Raw genomic sequence first — 16,373 nt, 5'->3', positions numbered from 1 at the left:
GACTGAAAAACAAACAAAAGAATATATCTGAGCTCTGAATAAGTAATGGAACTTTGGTACCAGAGTGTTTTCATTTCTCTTATCAGTTACTGTCTTTAATTTTTTTTTTCTCTGAAGGTAATAATTTTGGTCTCTTTGAACCTCAGCTGTAATCATGTAAATGATCCCGCCAGGAAAACAATAAAGACAATTCCTGTTATACCAATGGAGAAGAGAGCAGCAAAAAAAAGTGTTGACTTCGCCAAGATGCCAGGGAAAAGCCATGGTGCAAATAAAATCACAGATTATATGATTCGTTCCTCTTGAAAGCCATCCCAGTTTATTCCACTTGCTCCAAGGCAGGATCAGAATTATCTAAACCCTCCTCAGTGGATATTTGCATAACTTCTTGTTAAAATCCCCCAGGGATGGGAATTACTTTCAGTGATTATTTTTCTTTTCCATGACTTAACCACTCTTTTTGCCATCCTTACATTCAAACTGAAGTCATCAGAACGGAAATTTGCACAACTATCTTTAAAGCAAGATCTGAAAAAAAGTAAAGTTCAGTTTAGCTAATGGTGCTGTACTTAGAGGTTTGTGGCTGCTTCACTGAATCTGTGCAGATATTGTAACTAAAATGTACCATAAAATGAGGAAGGAAGGAAAATATAAAGCAAAATGTAATCAGACATTAGATTTTAAAATGTCTTAATTCATAGAACTGTGGCTTCTTGTTCAGGTAGTGCAGTCCTTCAATGTTAAGTATTTTGGACTATTTTTAATCTATCACATGAGATCTCACACTACTGGTCTGGTCTGTTCAGCTTGGACATTAAAGGTGGTGTGGCACTTTTGGAAAAAGCAGAGTGGTTTCCACGGAGTTCCTACCCTGAGCATCACCATCTTTGTCTTCCATGCTGGGTACCAGATGTGTCCCTGGTTGCTAGCATGATGCATAATTCACATTTATGTATGGAGTCAAATCTTATGCTGCTTAGTCAGGCAGACAGCCTGTTTACACCAGAGGGAATGTGCGCAAGCAAGGAGGTCAGGATTTGACCCATATTTATTAAGGCAGTTTGGGATCCTTTCATGTCTGGTTAAATGTGTGTACAGTGTGTTGTATCATTAGTAACTTCTTTACCACAGGAATCACTCTGCTGCAGTTGCTAATGGGGCTTTTCCTTTTTTTTCTTCTAGTCTGACACAAATGCAAGTTATCTGAGAGCTGCTCGAGCTGGCAACTTGGAAAAAGCTTTGGACTACTTAAAAAATGGAGTGGATATCAACATTTCAAATCAGGTTGAAGAATATTTTGATCAAATTTACTGGATAAATACCTTTTCTCACTACTTCTTGAATCTGTATTTGCACTTCATGTCAATGCTAACTTATATGTTTCCTGTTAAGTCATGCCTATATATTTTAAGCAATGAAAACTTTTTTTCCCACCCCTTTCCATGACATTATTTTGCTTGTGCTTGTTCATACTATCTTTCATTCTGTTTGTATTGCATCACATCAGGGGAGTGCATGCAGAACTTGAGACCTCAGAGTTAGTATGTTCTGATTTAATTCATACCTTTTCTTTATAATCTGGTTCTTATAAAATTCATGCAAGAGTAGTTTTTGGAAGCAGTCCTCTCACTGGGACATAATAATTTGTATCTTGGTATGTTTGCTGTGCTGGAAAACTTGTGCCAGTCTCTCCATTTGTCTTTTGTTTTTGTTTCAAATCAGAATGGGTTGAATGCTCTCCATCTCGCTTCCAAAGAAGGACATGTAGAAGTTGTCTCCGAACTGATACAACGAGGTGCCAGTGTGGATGCAGCAACAAAGGTCAGTCGGGCCTATCTAATTGTCCTTCTGTTCACGCTGATGGCACAGCTACAAAGAGTTAGACAGCTGATTACAGATATTATTGCAGCAGTAGCCGCATGTTTTCCACTGATGGAATGGTCTCAATAATTCTTTAATAGAAACTTTTTAGATTATAATAAATATCACAAGTTATTAGGGAAGAGATTTAATGAACAAATGGTAGGTTCCTGTCTTGGATTCTGTACGTGTCTTCTAGAAGAACTTAGCCATTAGAAGTATTAAGTAAGAGTACTATACTGCGAGAAGTACAACATTTTGAAATGGAGTATGTTCCTGGTTTTGTTGTCATATTTTGTTGTTCAAGCTCAGGTTTTGTGCTCTTCAAATATCATTCTCATTTCAGAAAGGAAACACAGCATTGCACATAGCATCCCTTGCTGGACAAGCAGAAGTAGTCAAAGTGTTGGTTACAAATCGGGCCAATGTCAACGCACAGTCTCAGGTAAAGAAATGTTTCTCGACTGGGTACTATGAAAAACTTTGCTGACATTAAAATCATTGTCCCCTTATAAACTAATACCAATGAATATATTCAGTAGATCTCATTGTGTTAATGATGCCTCTTGAAAATAGGGTTGGATAGAGTCCTTAATGTGAATATAATCCTGCTAACATTGAAAAAAAATCAACGTTGTTTTTGGCTGTTCACATACACAGATAACCGATTACAGGTGCAAAACCAAAGTTGATACACAGCTGCTGTTTTGTTACTGAAGCAGGCATTTTAGTGAGTGCAGTGCTGAGTTCATTTTCGCCTTGTAACTCAATACACAACTAAAACTTTAAATGCATTAAGCTCTCCCTCTTCTTCTCTACCTCTTGCCAGGTGGCCAGTGTGCCAAGAGACATCACTGACATCAAATCTTGTCCTCTCTCACAGGCAAGAGAGTGCAGTGAAATCTCAGGTTGCACTCAGGTCTTTTCTCATGTGGGATGTCAACCATCATTTGTGATTAACTCTGAGTTACCCAGCTCATTCATCCACAGAGAAAACACAGAAGTAACATCTGTGTTTTAAGCTGTCCAGAAGCCACAGAGAAGCCCACCTCTGGAGATGAATGAAGTGGGGACACATCCAGGGCTGTATGCAGGATACTGGAAGTGGTTATGTAACAGTGAGGCATTTACCCTTCAGTCTTACATCTGCCCTCCAGTGTCCCAAGAGCTGCTAATTGTTACAAAGTCAGAAGAGATACAGATAGAACAGGAGAGCGGGAGAAAACTGGTTCAAATGAAAGGGATCCTATTTCACATAATTCAGTGTCTCAGGCTTTTCCTTGCACAAGATGATACTGCAAGCATAGGCAGAGCTTTAAAGCTTGGTCAAGACCTTTGAATGAATATTTAAGTCAGTTATAGAAAATGTGAAATAAGGGAAATGAGTGCTGGTGTCGAGAGCAAAGCAGTAAAAAGAAACAGAGAGTAACATCTCTAAAAAGATGCATAAACAACAGACTGTTGAAAGCCAAGGTGACTGTGCCATAGGAGATGTCCCTGCATGCCTGCCACATTCCACTTCTCTCTCCCTGGGGACTGGCTAACAGTCAGTGTCAGACAAGGATTCAGGTTAAGAGATGATCTCATGTGGCCCAATATGCCATTCTTCTGTGTTATGAAGTAGTGGGCATGATAAAAAATACTTGTTAAAAAGAGAGATTAAAAATGTTACTTATTAAAGAAACATGAAGTTTTGTATTGATCTCTCAATGGTATGAACAAAGTGCTTAATAGAGTCTGTTTTAAGAACTTGAGTTATTTGTGATCTGTATTTCACGTTTCCTTCAATTGGACAAAAGAAATAGCTCAGTTCTCATTTTTCACTTCTATAGTAGCTAGATACTGCAATACTTGGTTCCAAGCACATTATAGTTTGAATTAAAGAGAACAACATTAAAAAGTAGTTTTAGTAAAAACTCCTGTGACTGTTAGGAAGTAAAACAAAGTAGAAATCTTTCAAATGTTTTTCCTGTTAGAGAGAGATGATTTTTAAACTATCTTTTTGTAGTTGTGTTTGAGAACTTGTGTATTCAACCCTGCCACTAAAAATAATCTGAGATTGTAAACATCTTATATAACTGCATTGTCCATACACCCTAAGGTTTTGCCACATGCTACCCTTATTTTGCTAACATATGAGAATGGAAGAATTAATTCCCCCCACCATTATGGATGTCTTTGAAGCCTTTGCTTGACACACTTGTATATTGGCCATTCCACACCAATATCCCAACAGCTGGCAGCAAAATAACTCAACTGGGATTGAGGTTTTTTTTGGGAGGTCCCTGGAACTCCCTATTACTAGGCTGCCTTTGGACTAGTTTTGTCTGTGGTACTGAACATCTCCTGGGCCTTCATAAATCTCCTTACAAAGTTCTGCTAAATTTGGCATACCTCTAGAGGGGCTACCCAAAGAGTTTTGTTTTTTTTTTTGTTTTCAGTGTTGATTCTTTTCTGTCAATTTGGCTGTCTATTCTTGCCCTTAAAGGTACTAAGGGATGTTTACTACTATTGAAGACAAAATACTTTCCTTAGGCATGTGGTTTTCTGGCAATGTCATCCCCTTTTTAAAGAGAGAAGAAAAAACAAGGTATAGGTGAAAGGATGTTGAAAACCGTACAATATTTTAGCACAGGAGAAAAGGTTCTACTCTATCTCCAAATGCTATAGTACTTGGTTCTGAGCATTTTTTGGTATTAATTATTTTCTGAAGCCAATAATTAGTAAGGGTTTCCTGCTTCCTTTCTAAATGCAAATGTTTGAAACAAAAAACAATTAAAAAAAAAAAAACCAACAACAACCAAACCTTTGCTTCCAGCCGAGTCAGTAAGTAGGTGTTGAATATGCCACGAAATAACAAGGAAAAATGGTAGATTCTGCTGTTTGTGGTGATACCTGCCATATCACATATTAGGTACCTTAGCAAGTGCCTTCTGGCTTCTTTATTTTTCATTAAGCAGAATTCTGACTGTATGGCAATGGAACTGTTTGACTCTGGTCCCAGTAAGTGCATTAACACATCGTTAAGTTCAAGCTTTGGCTCCAGTAGGATTTCAGTGCCTGCTCATAGTGATGCTTTCCAGAATAGGGACCAAATTATCAAAATACTGGAACAGCAACAGACCTTACAGCCTGTGCAAGCCTTGTAAACATGTGGCTTCACAGCTGCTCTCTGTCTCCTTGATGGTAAAGCTCCTTTTGGATCAAACATTCAGTTCATGCCATTTCCTCTACATCTGTCCTTTCTTCTGACCTCCTGTTTGTCTCTGCTGTCAGTAGAGCCTGCATGCTCAGTCTCAGGTCACCTGCACTGTCCTACACGCTCTGTTTTGGACGTATGCCCTGAAGTGCTGCCCTGTTGCTGTGACAGTCAGATGTCTCTCAGCTGCTTTCACTGCAGCTACTATAACTCAGCCAAAATTCACTGCTAGAGGTCCACCTATGTTTAATCTGTATCTGGGGTTAAACTACAGCAGTTATTCTAATGGCTTCTTCCCACCAGGGAATCAGGAAAGAAAGAAGATTTACAGTTTGAATGAAAATTGATTTAATGAAATAACTGAACTGCTGTTAATGTCAATACAAAGTATTTGAAGTCGTACTTAGCCTGGCAAAGTTGCAGTAGTCACAATATCCAGGAAGGCGGTCCTCAAGAACATGGGGTCCAAACAGGAGACTGTACTTTCCTATGCAAACTTTCTCCTTTATACTGAGTGTGGTGCTTATGGACTGGGATACACCTGTAGCCAGCTCCAGTCAGCTGTCCTGACTGACGCAGGACTGCTAATGGCCTGCAGCCCAGGGCTGGCCTGGGAGTCTGTCCTAGCAAAACCAGGACAAGGTCTTAGGCTGCGATTTCCCTTCAGCTCTCCAGGGCTCTGAATATTGATGTGGTTTTTTTGCTTTGATGCAAGCATACAGCTAAACTCTTCTCATCTCCTCTCTGTTTGGTTCCATTGGTTTCTTGTGAAATCTGGGTCAGTGTCCTTTGTAACTGTTCTTCTACCTGAATTGCTGAACTGCTCCCTCTTCATCTTGCACCCTGACCTGGCCACTCTGCAGATGTGAGAGTGCTGATGTTCTCACCCAAACCTAGTCACATGGAAGCACTTCCTGAACTTCTGTATTTAAGCCAGATGAAATTTCCTTCTGTTTTACCTAATATTTTTAACAAGCCATCACCTCCTGCTTTATTTTGTACTTCCCATCCTCCTTATACTTCCCACATTCTAGAGTAGTCATCAGAAGTGGTGCGTAGCACAGCAGGTGGTCTGAGAGGATCAAAGGAGGAGCAGTTAAACGAAGAAGCTGCTGCCCTGTTTGCAGCTGACTTGTGTGTAATTTCTGTAAATCTGAGGTTCATAGGAATCCCAATGGCATGAGATTTGGAAGATAGTGAGAAGAAGGACAGGGGCCTAACAAAGTCTCACTGAATCCTCAGTGACCTGCTGTCCAAAACATTGAAGGGCATCATTGCTGTTACCATAAGGAAAGGGATTAGGCAAAGTCTGACAGTGATATGTCTGACAGAGTATGAAGGCTACAAACACTTATCATGACAGATCAAAAGAGAAAGGGATTGTGTTTCTTGTTGCTGATGCTGCTTTGTCTGCTTCAGCAGTACCAAACTGCTCAGTCAATAGTTTATGGACCTTTTCAGTTGTCACTACAAAATGTGTTTACCACTAGCTCACAGTTCTGTTAGACTGAAGCACATGCAGTGCTGTATGAAAGCCAGGCTGTTCCAGGTGCAAATCAGAAACTTCCATAAATTCCTTTAGAGGTGTCTGATCTCAGGACAGGTTTCATGATTTCATTTTGATGTGTCAGTTTTGTGAGTGACATCAAAGCTGTGGATTTCAGAAATGTCTAGAAAAGTAGGGAACTATGCATTGTCTTAACGCTAGTCCCCAAAAATTCAGTTCCTGAAAGGCTGTAATCTGCCCTTGAGGCAAAGACAAAAACATAGAATCATAGAATCAGCCAGGTTGGAAGAGACCTCCAAGATCATCCAGTCCAACCTAGCACCCAGCCCTAGCCAGTCAACTAGACCATGGCACTAAGTGCCTCATCCAGTCTTCTCTTGAACACCTCCAGGGATGGTGACTCCACCATCTCCCTGGGCAGCCCATTCCAATGGCAAATCACTCTCCCTGTGAAGAACTTCCTCTTAACATCCAGCCTACACTTCCCCCAGCACAACTTGAGACTGTGTCCCCTTGTTCTGTTGCTGGTTGTCTGGGAGAAGGGACCAACCTCCACCTGGCTACAACCTTCCTTCAGTACTGAAAGAGGAGAAAACACTTACTAAAGGATAAGTTAAGCTCCGCAGCATCGAATACTTGTATCTGATCGGCTGAAAGATTTCACTGTGACTTTTAAGTCATACTACTCTTCTCCTATATTCTCTTAAATCAAGGGAGATCATACCATCAACTAGCACAGGAGCATGCAGTTTATTTGGTTTGTTGATTGGGTTTTTTTTTGGGGGGAGTGTTGTTTGGTTGGTTTTTGGTTGTTGTTCTTTTTCCTAGTCTACCCAAGTTTGGCAGATCAGTGGTACCTATGAAATGTTAGTGAAGTATTTACATTTCTGTTTTCCTGTTTCAGAATGGTTTCACTCCGCTATATATGGCAGCCCAAGAAAACCACCTGGAGGTTGTTAAGTTTCTTCTTGACAACGGTGCCAGTCAAAGCCTTGCCACAGAGGTAAAAGCCCGAATTTCACTCTTTATGAACAAACTAGAATGCGCTTTAGCTGCAAGTCTTACCATCTTACATCTAAGTAGTCTTTTCAACACAGAACTAAACACCAAAGGAAGTTCTCTCTGAGAAATGTGCTAATGAGTACCAAGTGACTGACTTTTCAGCAATTCAAACCATCTCTTGCCATTTCCAAAGCTTAAAAAAAATACTTTAACTAGGAGAGGTTCTATATATAGATGTCTTCTTAGTCATAGCTGGTAGACTTTCAGGTTAAGTGTTCAAACAGGGAAGCTCTGTGCATAATACAGAAGCTTTCTGTGCTTTCATTAAAAGTAGTGAGTAAAGTGAAGGATAACCATAAAGAAAAAATAACCCAACTGTTTACCTACACCTTGAAGTCAGCCCTGGGACATCAGGTAAAGCCTGGAGTTAGTGTTGGGAGCATTTTGTCAACTGCATTTGCAGCCTCTCTGTAACACCTAGTCATCTTACCTGGCCCAGCAGTGATCATTTCAGGGTGATAGAAAAGTCCATCCTTCAGGACATTCTGTCATCTTTCTAGAAGAGCACATTGTATTTCTTGCTTTAAAATGTAATTTTAACTCAAATAAAGTAACATGAAAGGAAATAAAAGCAGCAGGTATATTAGTAGTCATAAATTTGATGGGTTTTTAGTTTGATGAGTTTTCAGTTGTCTTAGTTTCAAGATTTTACTATTAAAAAAAAAAATCAGTATCTTCTCTTGAATATTTATTACATCCTGATTGCTCTAACTGAACTGACTTCATGAAGGAAATAATGCCCACTCGAACAAGCCCTACTCTTTCCAAAATGGGAAATGCAAAATCACTTTATTGCATCACTGTACCTCATGGAATCACTCTATAATGAGGTTCATATGGACTCTGTTAATTTTCTTCTGAAGTCAGCAGCATAAAAAATGAATCACTAATGGATCAAAATTATGTTTTCAAAATTAGTTGCAACTAGAAGTATGCATCAGAAACTATTTTCTGGAAATGTTTGGAGATATGAAAGTCAAGAAATACCAAAATTAAACATTTTACATCTGGAAAAGTGATTGGAAATTGTAGTTTTCAGAACACTGATTTAATTTTCTTCGTGACAGCTCTGAAACAAAGAAATCACAGGACCCCCAGCTATGTAATTTTCAGACTTTTGACAGTATTTTTGACACTATATGGTTTTCTGAAAATACATCTCTTTAATTGTGCATGATTACTTGGTTCTTTTTCTTAGGTATTGTTTTTATCTTGAGCGTTGTGTGCCACTCCAGCTTGAACTTGTCTTCAACTCAACTTGATGATAAAGTCCAATCTAAATTTATCTATAGAGAATTCCTTTGAAGATACCAGACTACAAAACAATCTTGCCTTTATTGTCTTATGTGTTTGTGACAGTTTCTTATAGGTGCTTTTTATTTTCTCTTGGTCTGTTTTCATATACCACTGGTTTATCTTTCTAAGTGCAAAAGCCTTTATTGTGAAGTGAGTGCCACTTAGCTAAATATTCATTAAAATGAAAACTCCTTAACAAAGATCTTGTAATTTAAAGTAAAAAGAAAAAAGCAAAGCCCTCTATTTTATTTAAGTGTATGGGTTTGGTTTGTTTTTTTTTGCTTTATTTTTAATGGGATAGGTTTTGCCTTAAGTTTTAAAGTGCAGTTGCTAATTATAGTGCTGACATCAGGGTACTTGCTTGCAATTGCTTTTTGTGGGTTGGCATCTTCAGAGAGCATGTGGTGGAAATGCGTTCCTGTTGGTGTTAATATTCTTGGTCTCAGTTTACTTGGCCTTGGTACGGTGATCCCTGCACACACCGAAGTGATGGCACCACTCATCAAAGTCAGGAAAATGGGAGTTCAGGAGATGGCAGCTGTTCTGGGATTGAAATGGAGTGCTCCCTCCTGTTTGTCCACTTCCCTCTTCCATAAAGAGATAGAAAATGTGTTCCTGTGGTTCTTTTTTTTTTCCCTACCAAAGTTACCAGCATTTTTGGGAGAAGAGAAGCTGGTGCTGTGCTACTGCTGGCAGCTGTAGAAACAGCCCAGGAAGCCAGCAGCTCCAGGTCACTACAGTGTGAGTTGTCGCACTCAGGGTTTGTCCACAGGAGAGCCTCCATCTCTGCAGGTACAGCATAGCTATATTGCCAGAGCCCTCTTGTGGGGATGCTCAGGGAATTTTGTAGCCTTCAGAGGTGCACAGCATATTCTGCCTTGTTCCTGGAGGAGGGTGAGCCAAAGGTGAAGAAGGTGGCCGTGGTTAAACGAGCTGTAAAATTTTCATGAAGAAGAAAACAATTGTTAGGAACCAAAGAATCTAAGTTATTTGTTTTTTTTTTCCTCCAAAACTTTGGAAAAATGCTCTCTTTCAGAACTCCTCCTGGCTTTCCTCCTTTCAGTAAGCCAGAGAAAATCCTTACTGAAAACATTACTTTTAGTTCCAAAGTTAACCTATTAACCCTTGAACTCTTCACTTTTGACATAGGGTGAGGATCTACATTCCTCTGTGTCATCATTACATTTTTATTCCACACATTTTTCTCCATGTCAGATGTGGTTGAAAAGTGAAAGAAGGTGTTTACCTACTAGACTGGAGATATTAATTGAGAGTCAAATGTAATAAATAGCCTAAGTAGAGCAATTTCTATTTGTGATGTTTTTAAAGTGATTTATGAGTATTATCTTGGGCAAAGCTGAATGCATTCATGGTTTGGAATGCTATTTAAATGTTTGGAAGGAGCAGAACCTAAATGACAGCTCTCATTCTTTAATTTTCTAAGAGTCCATAAAAATAAAATTCTAAAACCAGACTTTACTTTTCATCTGTCAGAATCCTTAAAAACCATTAAACAAAAATCTGCTGGGTTTCAGATTTCTTATTTTGCACTATTTTGCTGCTGGCTAGTCTGAAAAGAAATAATTCTGAGAAGATTGTCCATCACATCTATATAAATTTTCATAAATGGGTGTTGTAATAAAATAATTGGTTTATGTGGAGAATGTGGTATTCATAATCAAATATTATTAGATTTTAAATCCTCATATAAAATACATGGGTTTGGTTTTTTTTTTTCCTTAAAAAAAAAAAAAAGTAGATTATAAACTGTAGCTTGGGGGGAGGGGGGAGGGAATAGATGACAATTTGCTATGGAGATGTCTTTAATAATTGTAATTTGAACATTTAAGGTTTTTATACCTCTTTATGTAATTCTACACTTTATTATACACATGTTTATGTAACTGTTCATTTGTGAGTAATGTCACACTTCTTTTTTCTCAACACTCAGTCATTTTTGTTTACATTTATGTTTAAATTAGGAGTGCCAGAAAGGTGTTTGCAGCATTTGGGACCTAATTTACCAACACTTTACTCCAATTCAATGTCATTGCAGGGTACATTTAATCTGCATCATGCTATACTTTGTGTTGTCTGAATTTGAGCCAGTACTGTCACTAACGCATAGAGCTCTTTCCTTCCCCTTTCCACCCTCCTGGAAAGCTTGGAACATGTGTTGAGAGTCCCCATTATGTGTTGCAGGATGGTTTCACGCCTTTGGCAGTAGCTTTGCAGCAAGGTCATGATCAGGTGGTTTCACTGTTGCTTGAAAATGATACAAAGGGAAAAGTCCGTCTTCCAGCCCTTCACATCGCTGCTCGCAAGGATGACACGAAGGCAGCGGCTCTGCTCCTGCAGAATGACCACAATGCTGACGTGGAGTCAAAGGTCAGTTATAAAAGAGAAAAGATTTGCTATGAAGTGCTGACCACATGTGCAACATCCAGTGAAGATCTCTCTTAGCATGAAGTATTTTGTTGCAGGGTGATGCGTAACTTTCTCCTATAGAGTGTGATTAGGAATAAAGTTTCCTTTGGTTACTTTACCTCTCTCTCCCCCATTCTCTTTTTGTTTAAATCAGGGTTAATTTCTCCTGTAGAAACTTTGCAAATGGAAAATAATGAGTAAACTATCACTAGAATTATTCACTGGGAACTTAGGCCAGCCCTGCAGTGGTGTATGCTAGGTACTGTGCAATTAAATAATTTGATTAATTGTTTGTGCAATTTCTCCTTTAAGAACTTTGGTAAACATGTAACAATTAACATTGAAGATACTCTCTCATTCAGCTTCCATTCAGTCAAGCTTCCGTTGTGTGCCAATCGTGCTTTCATCTGAGCTGCCATGCCACATAGCAATCATGAAGCTTATTGCATCCATATCACCAGTGGTGAACTAACCGTTCATTTTTTCCCCTTCTTTGCTTCCAAATGTGTTAACCTAGATGATGGTGAATAGAACAACAGAGGTATATAAAAATATATATATATGCATCATCACTCCTAAATGACTTAGTGCTGCTGCATCATTTCTTCCTCCTCCTTTTTTTGCATCGCCTTTTATAGGATAGATACCTGCTTTAGATGAAATGAAGTAGCATGTGCTAGAGAAGACTGTAGTTTAGATACCAGGGCTTTCTGCAGCTGAAACTAGGGTTTAAAAGGAAGAGTAAGCATTCTTGGGAACTAAATGCCATGATAAAAGAGCTGTATTTTCTAAGATGGAGTTTTCAGGGATTCTTATGGAGCATATGTTTATCAGATATTTTAAGAGCTGCAGACAACCCTGTCATGTTGTGCATCCAGATCTGATTTCAGGCTTCTGCATGACACTTACCTTGATGGTGTCAGCAAATACAATGATCTGAGAGTGGTTTTATATCTGCAAACCTCCCAAAGCAGAGCAGTGGCAGCTAGCATGGCTTGCTAACGATTTAGAAATGCATCTAGTTCCCATAAGGTTTCATTCTTTGCAGGACTGATGGAATTGCTGCATGTTTTAGCATTATTTTTAAAAAGAAGTACAACTACTTAAATATGGAAATAAATTGCCAAAGTAATTTTATCAGTTAGGCCTCTAATTAGGGTGGTAACTCATGGTGTTTGGACGTAACTCAGTGTGATTGCCCACAGTGGGAGACTGATCTTTATGGTACTAACCCTCGGAAAGAAAAATCCATATTAATAATTTAAAATAATCTTTGATCTTGTTTTCATTTGCATCTTCTTTGAATTTTTATATATATATATATATATAAACAAACAGCAAGTATCATTAAATGACTTGTATCTGAACTTCTGCAAAGAATCTCTAAGAGATTTAACTTGCAAGACTGACACAATACCAACTAGATATTTCTAGTTAGAAATTAATTTCATATAAAAGACAGATCATTGTTTCAGTTCTCAAATGTTTTGCTGTTGTTTTGTTGGTTTTGGGGTTTGTTGGGGTTCTTTTGTTTGGTTTTGCTTTTTTTTTGTTTGTTTGTTTGGGTTTTTTGCTTTGTTTTTCTGGCATAACTGAAAGTTTTATCCTATTTCTGGTCTTCTAGAATAAATATGTTAATTTTTTTCCCTCCTGCATACCAATACAGCTTTATTTAGACTCTCTGGGAGTCTACAAGTAAATGTCAGTGAGTGAAAACTAGTACAGAATTGGAATGATGACTTGCAGCAGACTCCTGTTACTAGCTTTTGTCAGTGATGTGATACAAATATTGAAGTAACAATGAGATATCAAAAAATAGATATGTATTGGGTTTGTTTTGCTTTGTTTTTCCAGAGTGGGTTCACTCCGCTCCACATAGCGTCTCACTATGGGAATATCAATGTAGCTACATTGCTGTTAAATCGGGGTGCTGCTGTGGACTTCACTGCAAGGGTAAGTGTGAAATCATCACTTAGACACTTTTTCCCACACACACATACAAAGGTATGGAAAGGCACACTGCTCTTGCCAGCTAAGGAGCCTGACCTGCCTGTATCGTCTTCCATTACTATATGTTGTAGAAGGTGTTTCCTGGGCTGCACCTGAGCTCTAGTCTTCACCTTTGGAAACCTCTGTTTTATTCAGAAAGAGCTACTATTTTCATAGTTCCAGTGTTGCAAAAGGTAGGTTGTGGTTCAGTGAATTGAGTGTGTAATGGTTTGGGTGTTACCTACCCCCCACACACTTTTGGAAATCACCCAGACTAGACTCAGACTGCTCTGGAAATTGAATGAAGCTTATTATTTACAGCTAAGCAGAATATGCAAGCAGATATTTACAGTATATACAGTTATATATAGAAATATAAAAGGTAAAAGGTAATACAGAAACACAACAGCCCTCCCAGAAACCTGAGTCCCCAGGAGGGGATCCCAACTGCCCTTTCACCTTCCCCCTATCCCTCTCAACCTTACCCCAATTCCAAGGAAGAATGGAGGTTCGGCCAGGGGGGTTAGGAAACAAAGTGGATTAGTCAAAGACATGGCAGAGAGGGGTGAGGTTAGAGATGCAGCTCAGCCAGTTCCCCAGCAGCAGAAGCCAGTGCCTTATCTATGTTTGGATTTTTGTTTTTATACATCTCAGCAAGCCTATGAGTGAAGTAGACATCATCGTTTTCCTTCCACAGCCTATAATCTAGTCTTTCTCACCAAAACATTCTACTTAGCTTCAAACTAGCACAGAATGCTTCCACCTGTGTCTTTAACATATGGCAGGATTGCACTCCCTGTTGAATTGTCCTCAATATGCATTTGCTTCCAGTGAGCATAAAGTGCAGGTGTACTGGTGAATAAAGCAGCTGTGCCTTTGCTGCAAATACAAGAGTCAGATGATATGTAAATGAGATCTGAGAAATTATAAAGGTAGAAAATGAAACAAGACACAGAAATTGAAAGGAGTCCATAACGAAAGCTGTATGGCAGAATCCATGGTGGAGTGGTGGAACTAGTCCTGTTGACCCTGTAAGCTGTGCACCAAAGCCATGACATAGCCCAGAGAATTACAGGAGAGTTTCTCAGATGTATGAAAAAGGTTCAAGAACCAGGAGGAAATGGTATGGGCTTTGTTGGTGTCCCCATGGTTGACTCTGGGTTGAGTTGGAAGCAGCTGGCCAGTGGCTTCATATGTGCCTTCATGCTTGGAAAGTTGGTCCATGCTCTCACAGGCAGCTGGACTGCTCTAAGAGCCTGGTGCCAGCAGGGCATCATCACACATTCCTGGCCAAAGATTGCCATATCTGCTGTTTGAAGACCAAAGAACAACATTAGAGTGAAGGAGCATTATCAGATAAGGGAGGATGTGGAAGCAGCAAAATGTAAGCAGGATAAGTGTAGAGGACAGAAAAAGACAAAGAGAAGTTATAGACAGCTGAAAGAGTGAGTTAACAAAGTGTAAATGGGCAGGGATGCAGCAATATGAAGAGTGAGGAAGGAGATTGCACCAGGCACAAGGGAGTCAAAAGAAAAGCAAACGCAGAGGTATCACAACATTTAATGAGCATGATGGACGGCTAGAGAATGGGTGGGGTAGAGAGGACATGGGTAGAAAGCTCAGTAGGTACAATTAGAGTACATGACCATTTAACAAAGTAAAAGTGGGGAGATAAATTAGGGATGAATAGGTAAATAGAAAAGAGGCTAATATTCCAAATAGCTTAATGTTGGAAAATATTGGAGCTAGAACTTTCTACTGAAGTTCATAAAAAAATGTTTACACTGTAGCTTCTTCAGTAATGTCTTAGGCTGTATGAATAAAATGCTCATGGAATTTCTGCTGACATACAGCCAGGAATGGTTATCAGTACAGAAATTGTGCAACAGAACACAGAAATGTGTTGCAATTAACTGTTGGAAACAGATCTAATTCTTGGCTAAAGAACAGACCTCCTTCTCCTATTGGTTTCTCCAACAATCTACCAACCAGGAAAGACCTGTCCATAGTAGTTGTTCACTGGGTAGTATGTTGTGATATGGTTAAAAAACAAGGCAAAATAGGCAAATGTGATTTCAAGGCCTTTCTGTCACAGACTAAACCCAAACCAACCAACAAACTGAATAAAAAAATGACAAAAACCCACCAAATGGAAAAAAAAACAACACCACCAAAACAAGAAACTCAGGCTATGCAAGAATTTGGCTTGTTCACTTCTTCCCTTTAACCAGTTTCCAATCTACCGCATTACTCAATCACCTAGACCCCACCTCCTCAGTTTAGCTGTGAGGATTCTGTGGGAGACAGTGTCAAATACTTTACTGAAATCAGGGTAAAGAGCATCCCCTGCTCTGCCATCATCTATCCACCTGGTTACGTCCTCGTAGAAGGTTATCAGGTTAGTCAAAAGAGTTCCCCTTTGTAAAATCATGCTCCCAGTGACTAATTGTTTACTGATTTATAGTCAATATAAATTATGAAATTCTGGAGCAATCCTTCAATTAAAGTAGGGGAAAAATTAAATAGGGGAAGAAAAAACCTCAATGTGTATTCAATATGATATTGATGAAGGGAATTATGTGCCACAGACAATTCAGCAGTTCCTTTTCAGAGATTTGCATTATGTCTTGTGTTTATTACTTTTTTTCCAGAGGAACAATGTTATTCTACTGCTTGGAGCATTTGTCTCATAGCAAAAAGCAAATTTTCTTTCACTTTAGAAAGCCTGTAAATTTAAAAATTGGAATGCTTCTGTAGTCAAGGAACATATTTACATGAAGCAAAGTGTTTGTGATAAGCATCACAAACCCAGGAAAACAATAAAATAATGTCATGTTTACTGAGAGTAGAAGCTACTATTTGCCTTACACAATTAGAACTTCTCCCATTTAATCCTTCCTCAAAATACATTAAAAATAAGGAACAGTCATTTAGAGATGTCTGTTTAAGGGAGCATGATGGAGTGGAATAGAATGGGAAAAAAACATTGTGGACAAAGACAGACCCAGAATACGTTCCTTAAAACAGGAAGGT

The 16,373-nt window shown here is 38.9% G+C and overlaps 1 protein-coding gene across 14 annotated transcripts in view; it reads left to right on the top strand.

The window, feature by feature from the left end:
- ANK3 (ankyrin 3) overlaps window positions 1-16,373 on the top strand; it is a 430,392-nt gene that overhangs the window by 262,560 nt on the left and 151,459 nt on the right. For all 14 annotated transcript variants that reach the window (XM_064145162.1, XM_064145163.1, XM_064145166.1 and 11 more), the window contains 6 exons: window positions 1,183-1,284; window positions 1,723-1,821; window positions 2,207-2,305; window positions 7,471-7,569; window positions 11,127-11,312; window positions 13,206-13,304. In XM_064145162.1, coding sequence (XP_064001232.1) covers window positions 1,183-1,284; window positions 1,723-1,821; window positions 2,207-2,305; window positions 7,471-7,569; window positions 11,127-11,312; window positions 13,206-13,304 — 684 coding nt within the window. The remainder of the gene's footprint in view (window positions 1-1,182; window positions 1,285-1,722; window positions 1,822-2,206; window positions 2,306-7,470; window positions 7,570-11,126; window positions 11,313-13,205; window positions 13,305-16,373) is intronic.

The sequence above is a fragment of the Pogoniulus pusillus genome, chromosome 6, assembly GCF_015220805.1.
Source record: "Pogoniulus pusillus isolate bPogPus1 chromosome 6, bPogPus1.pri, whole genome shotgun sequence".
NCBI classification, from domain to species: domain Eukaryota; kingdom Metazoa; phylum Chordata; class Aves; order Piciformes; family Lybiidae; genus Pogoniulus; species Pogoniulus pusillus.
This window is presented reverse-complemented; position numbering and strand designations above follow the sequence as displayed.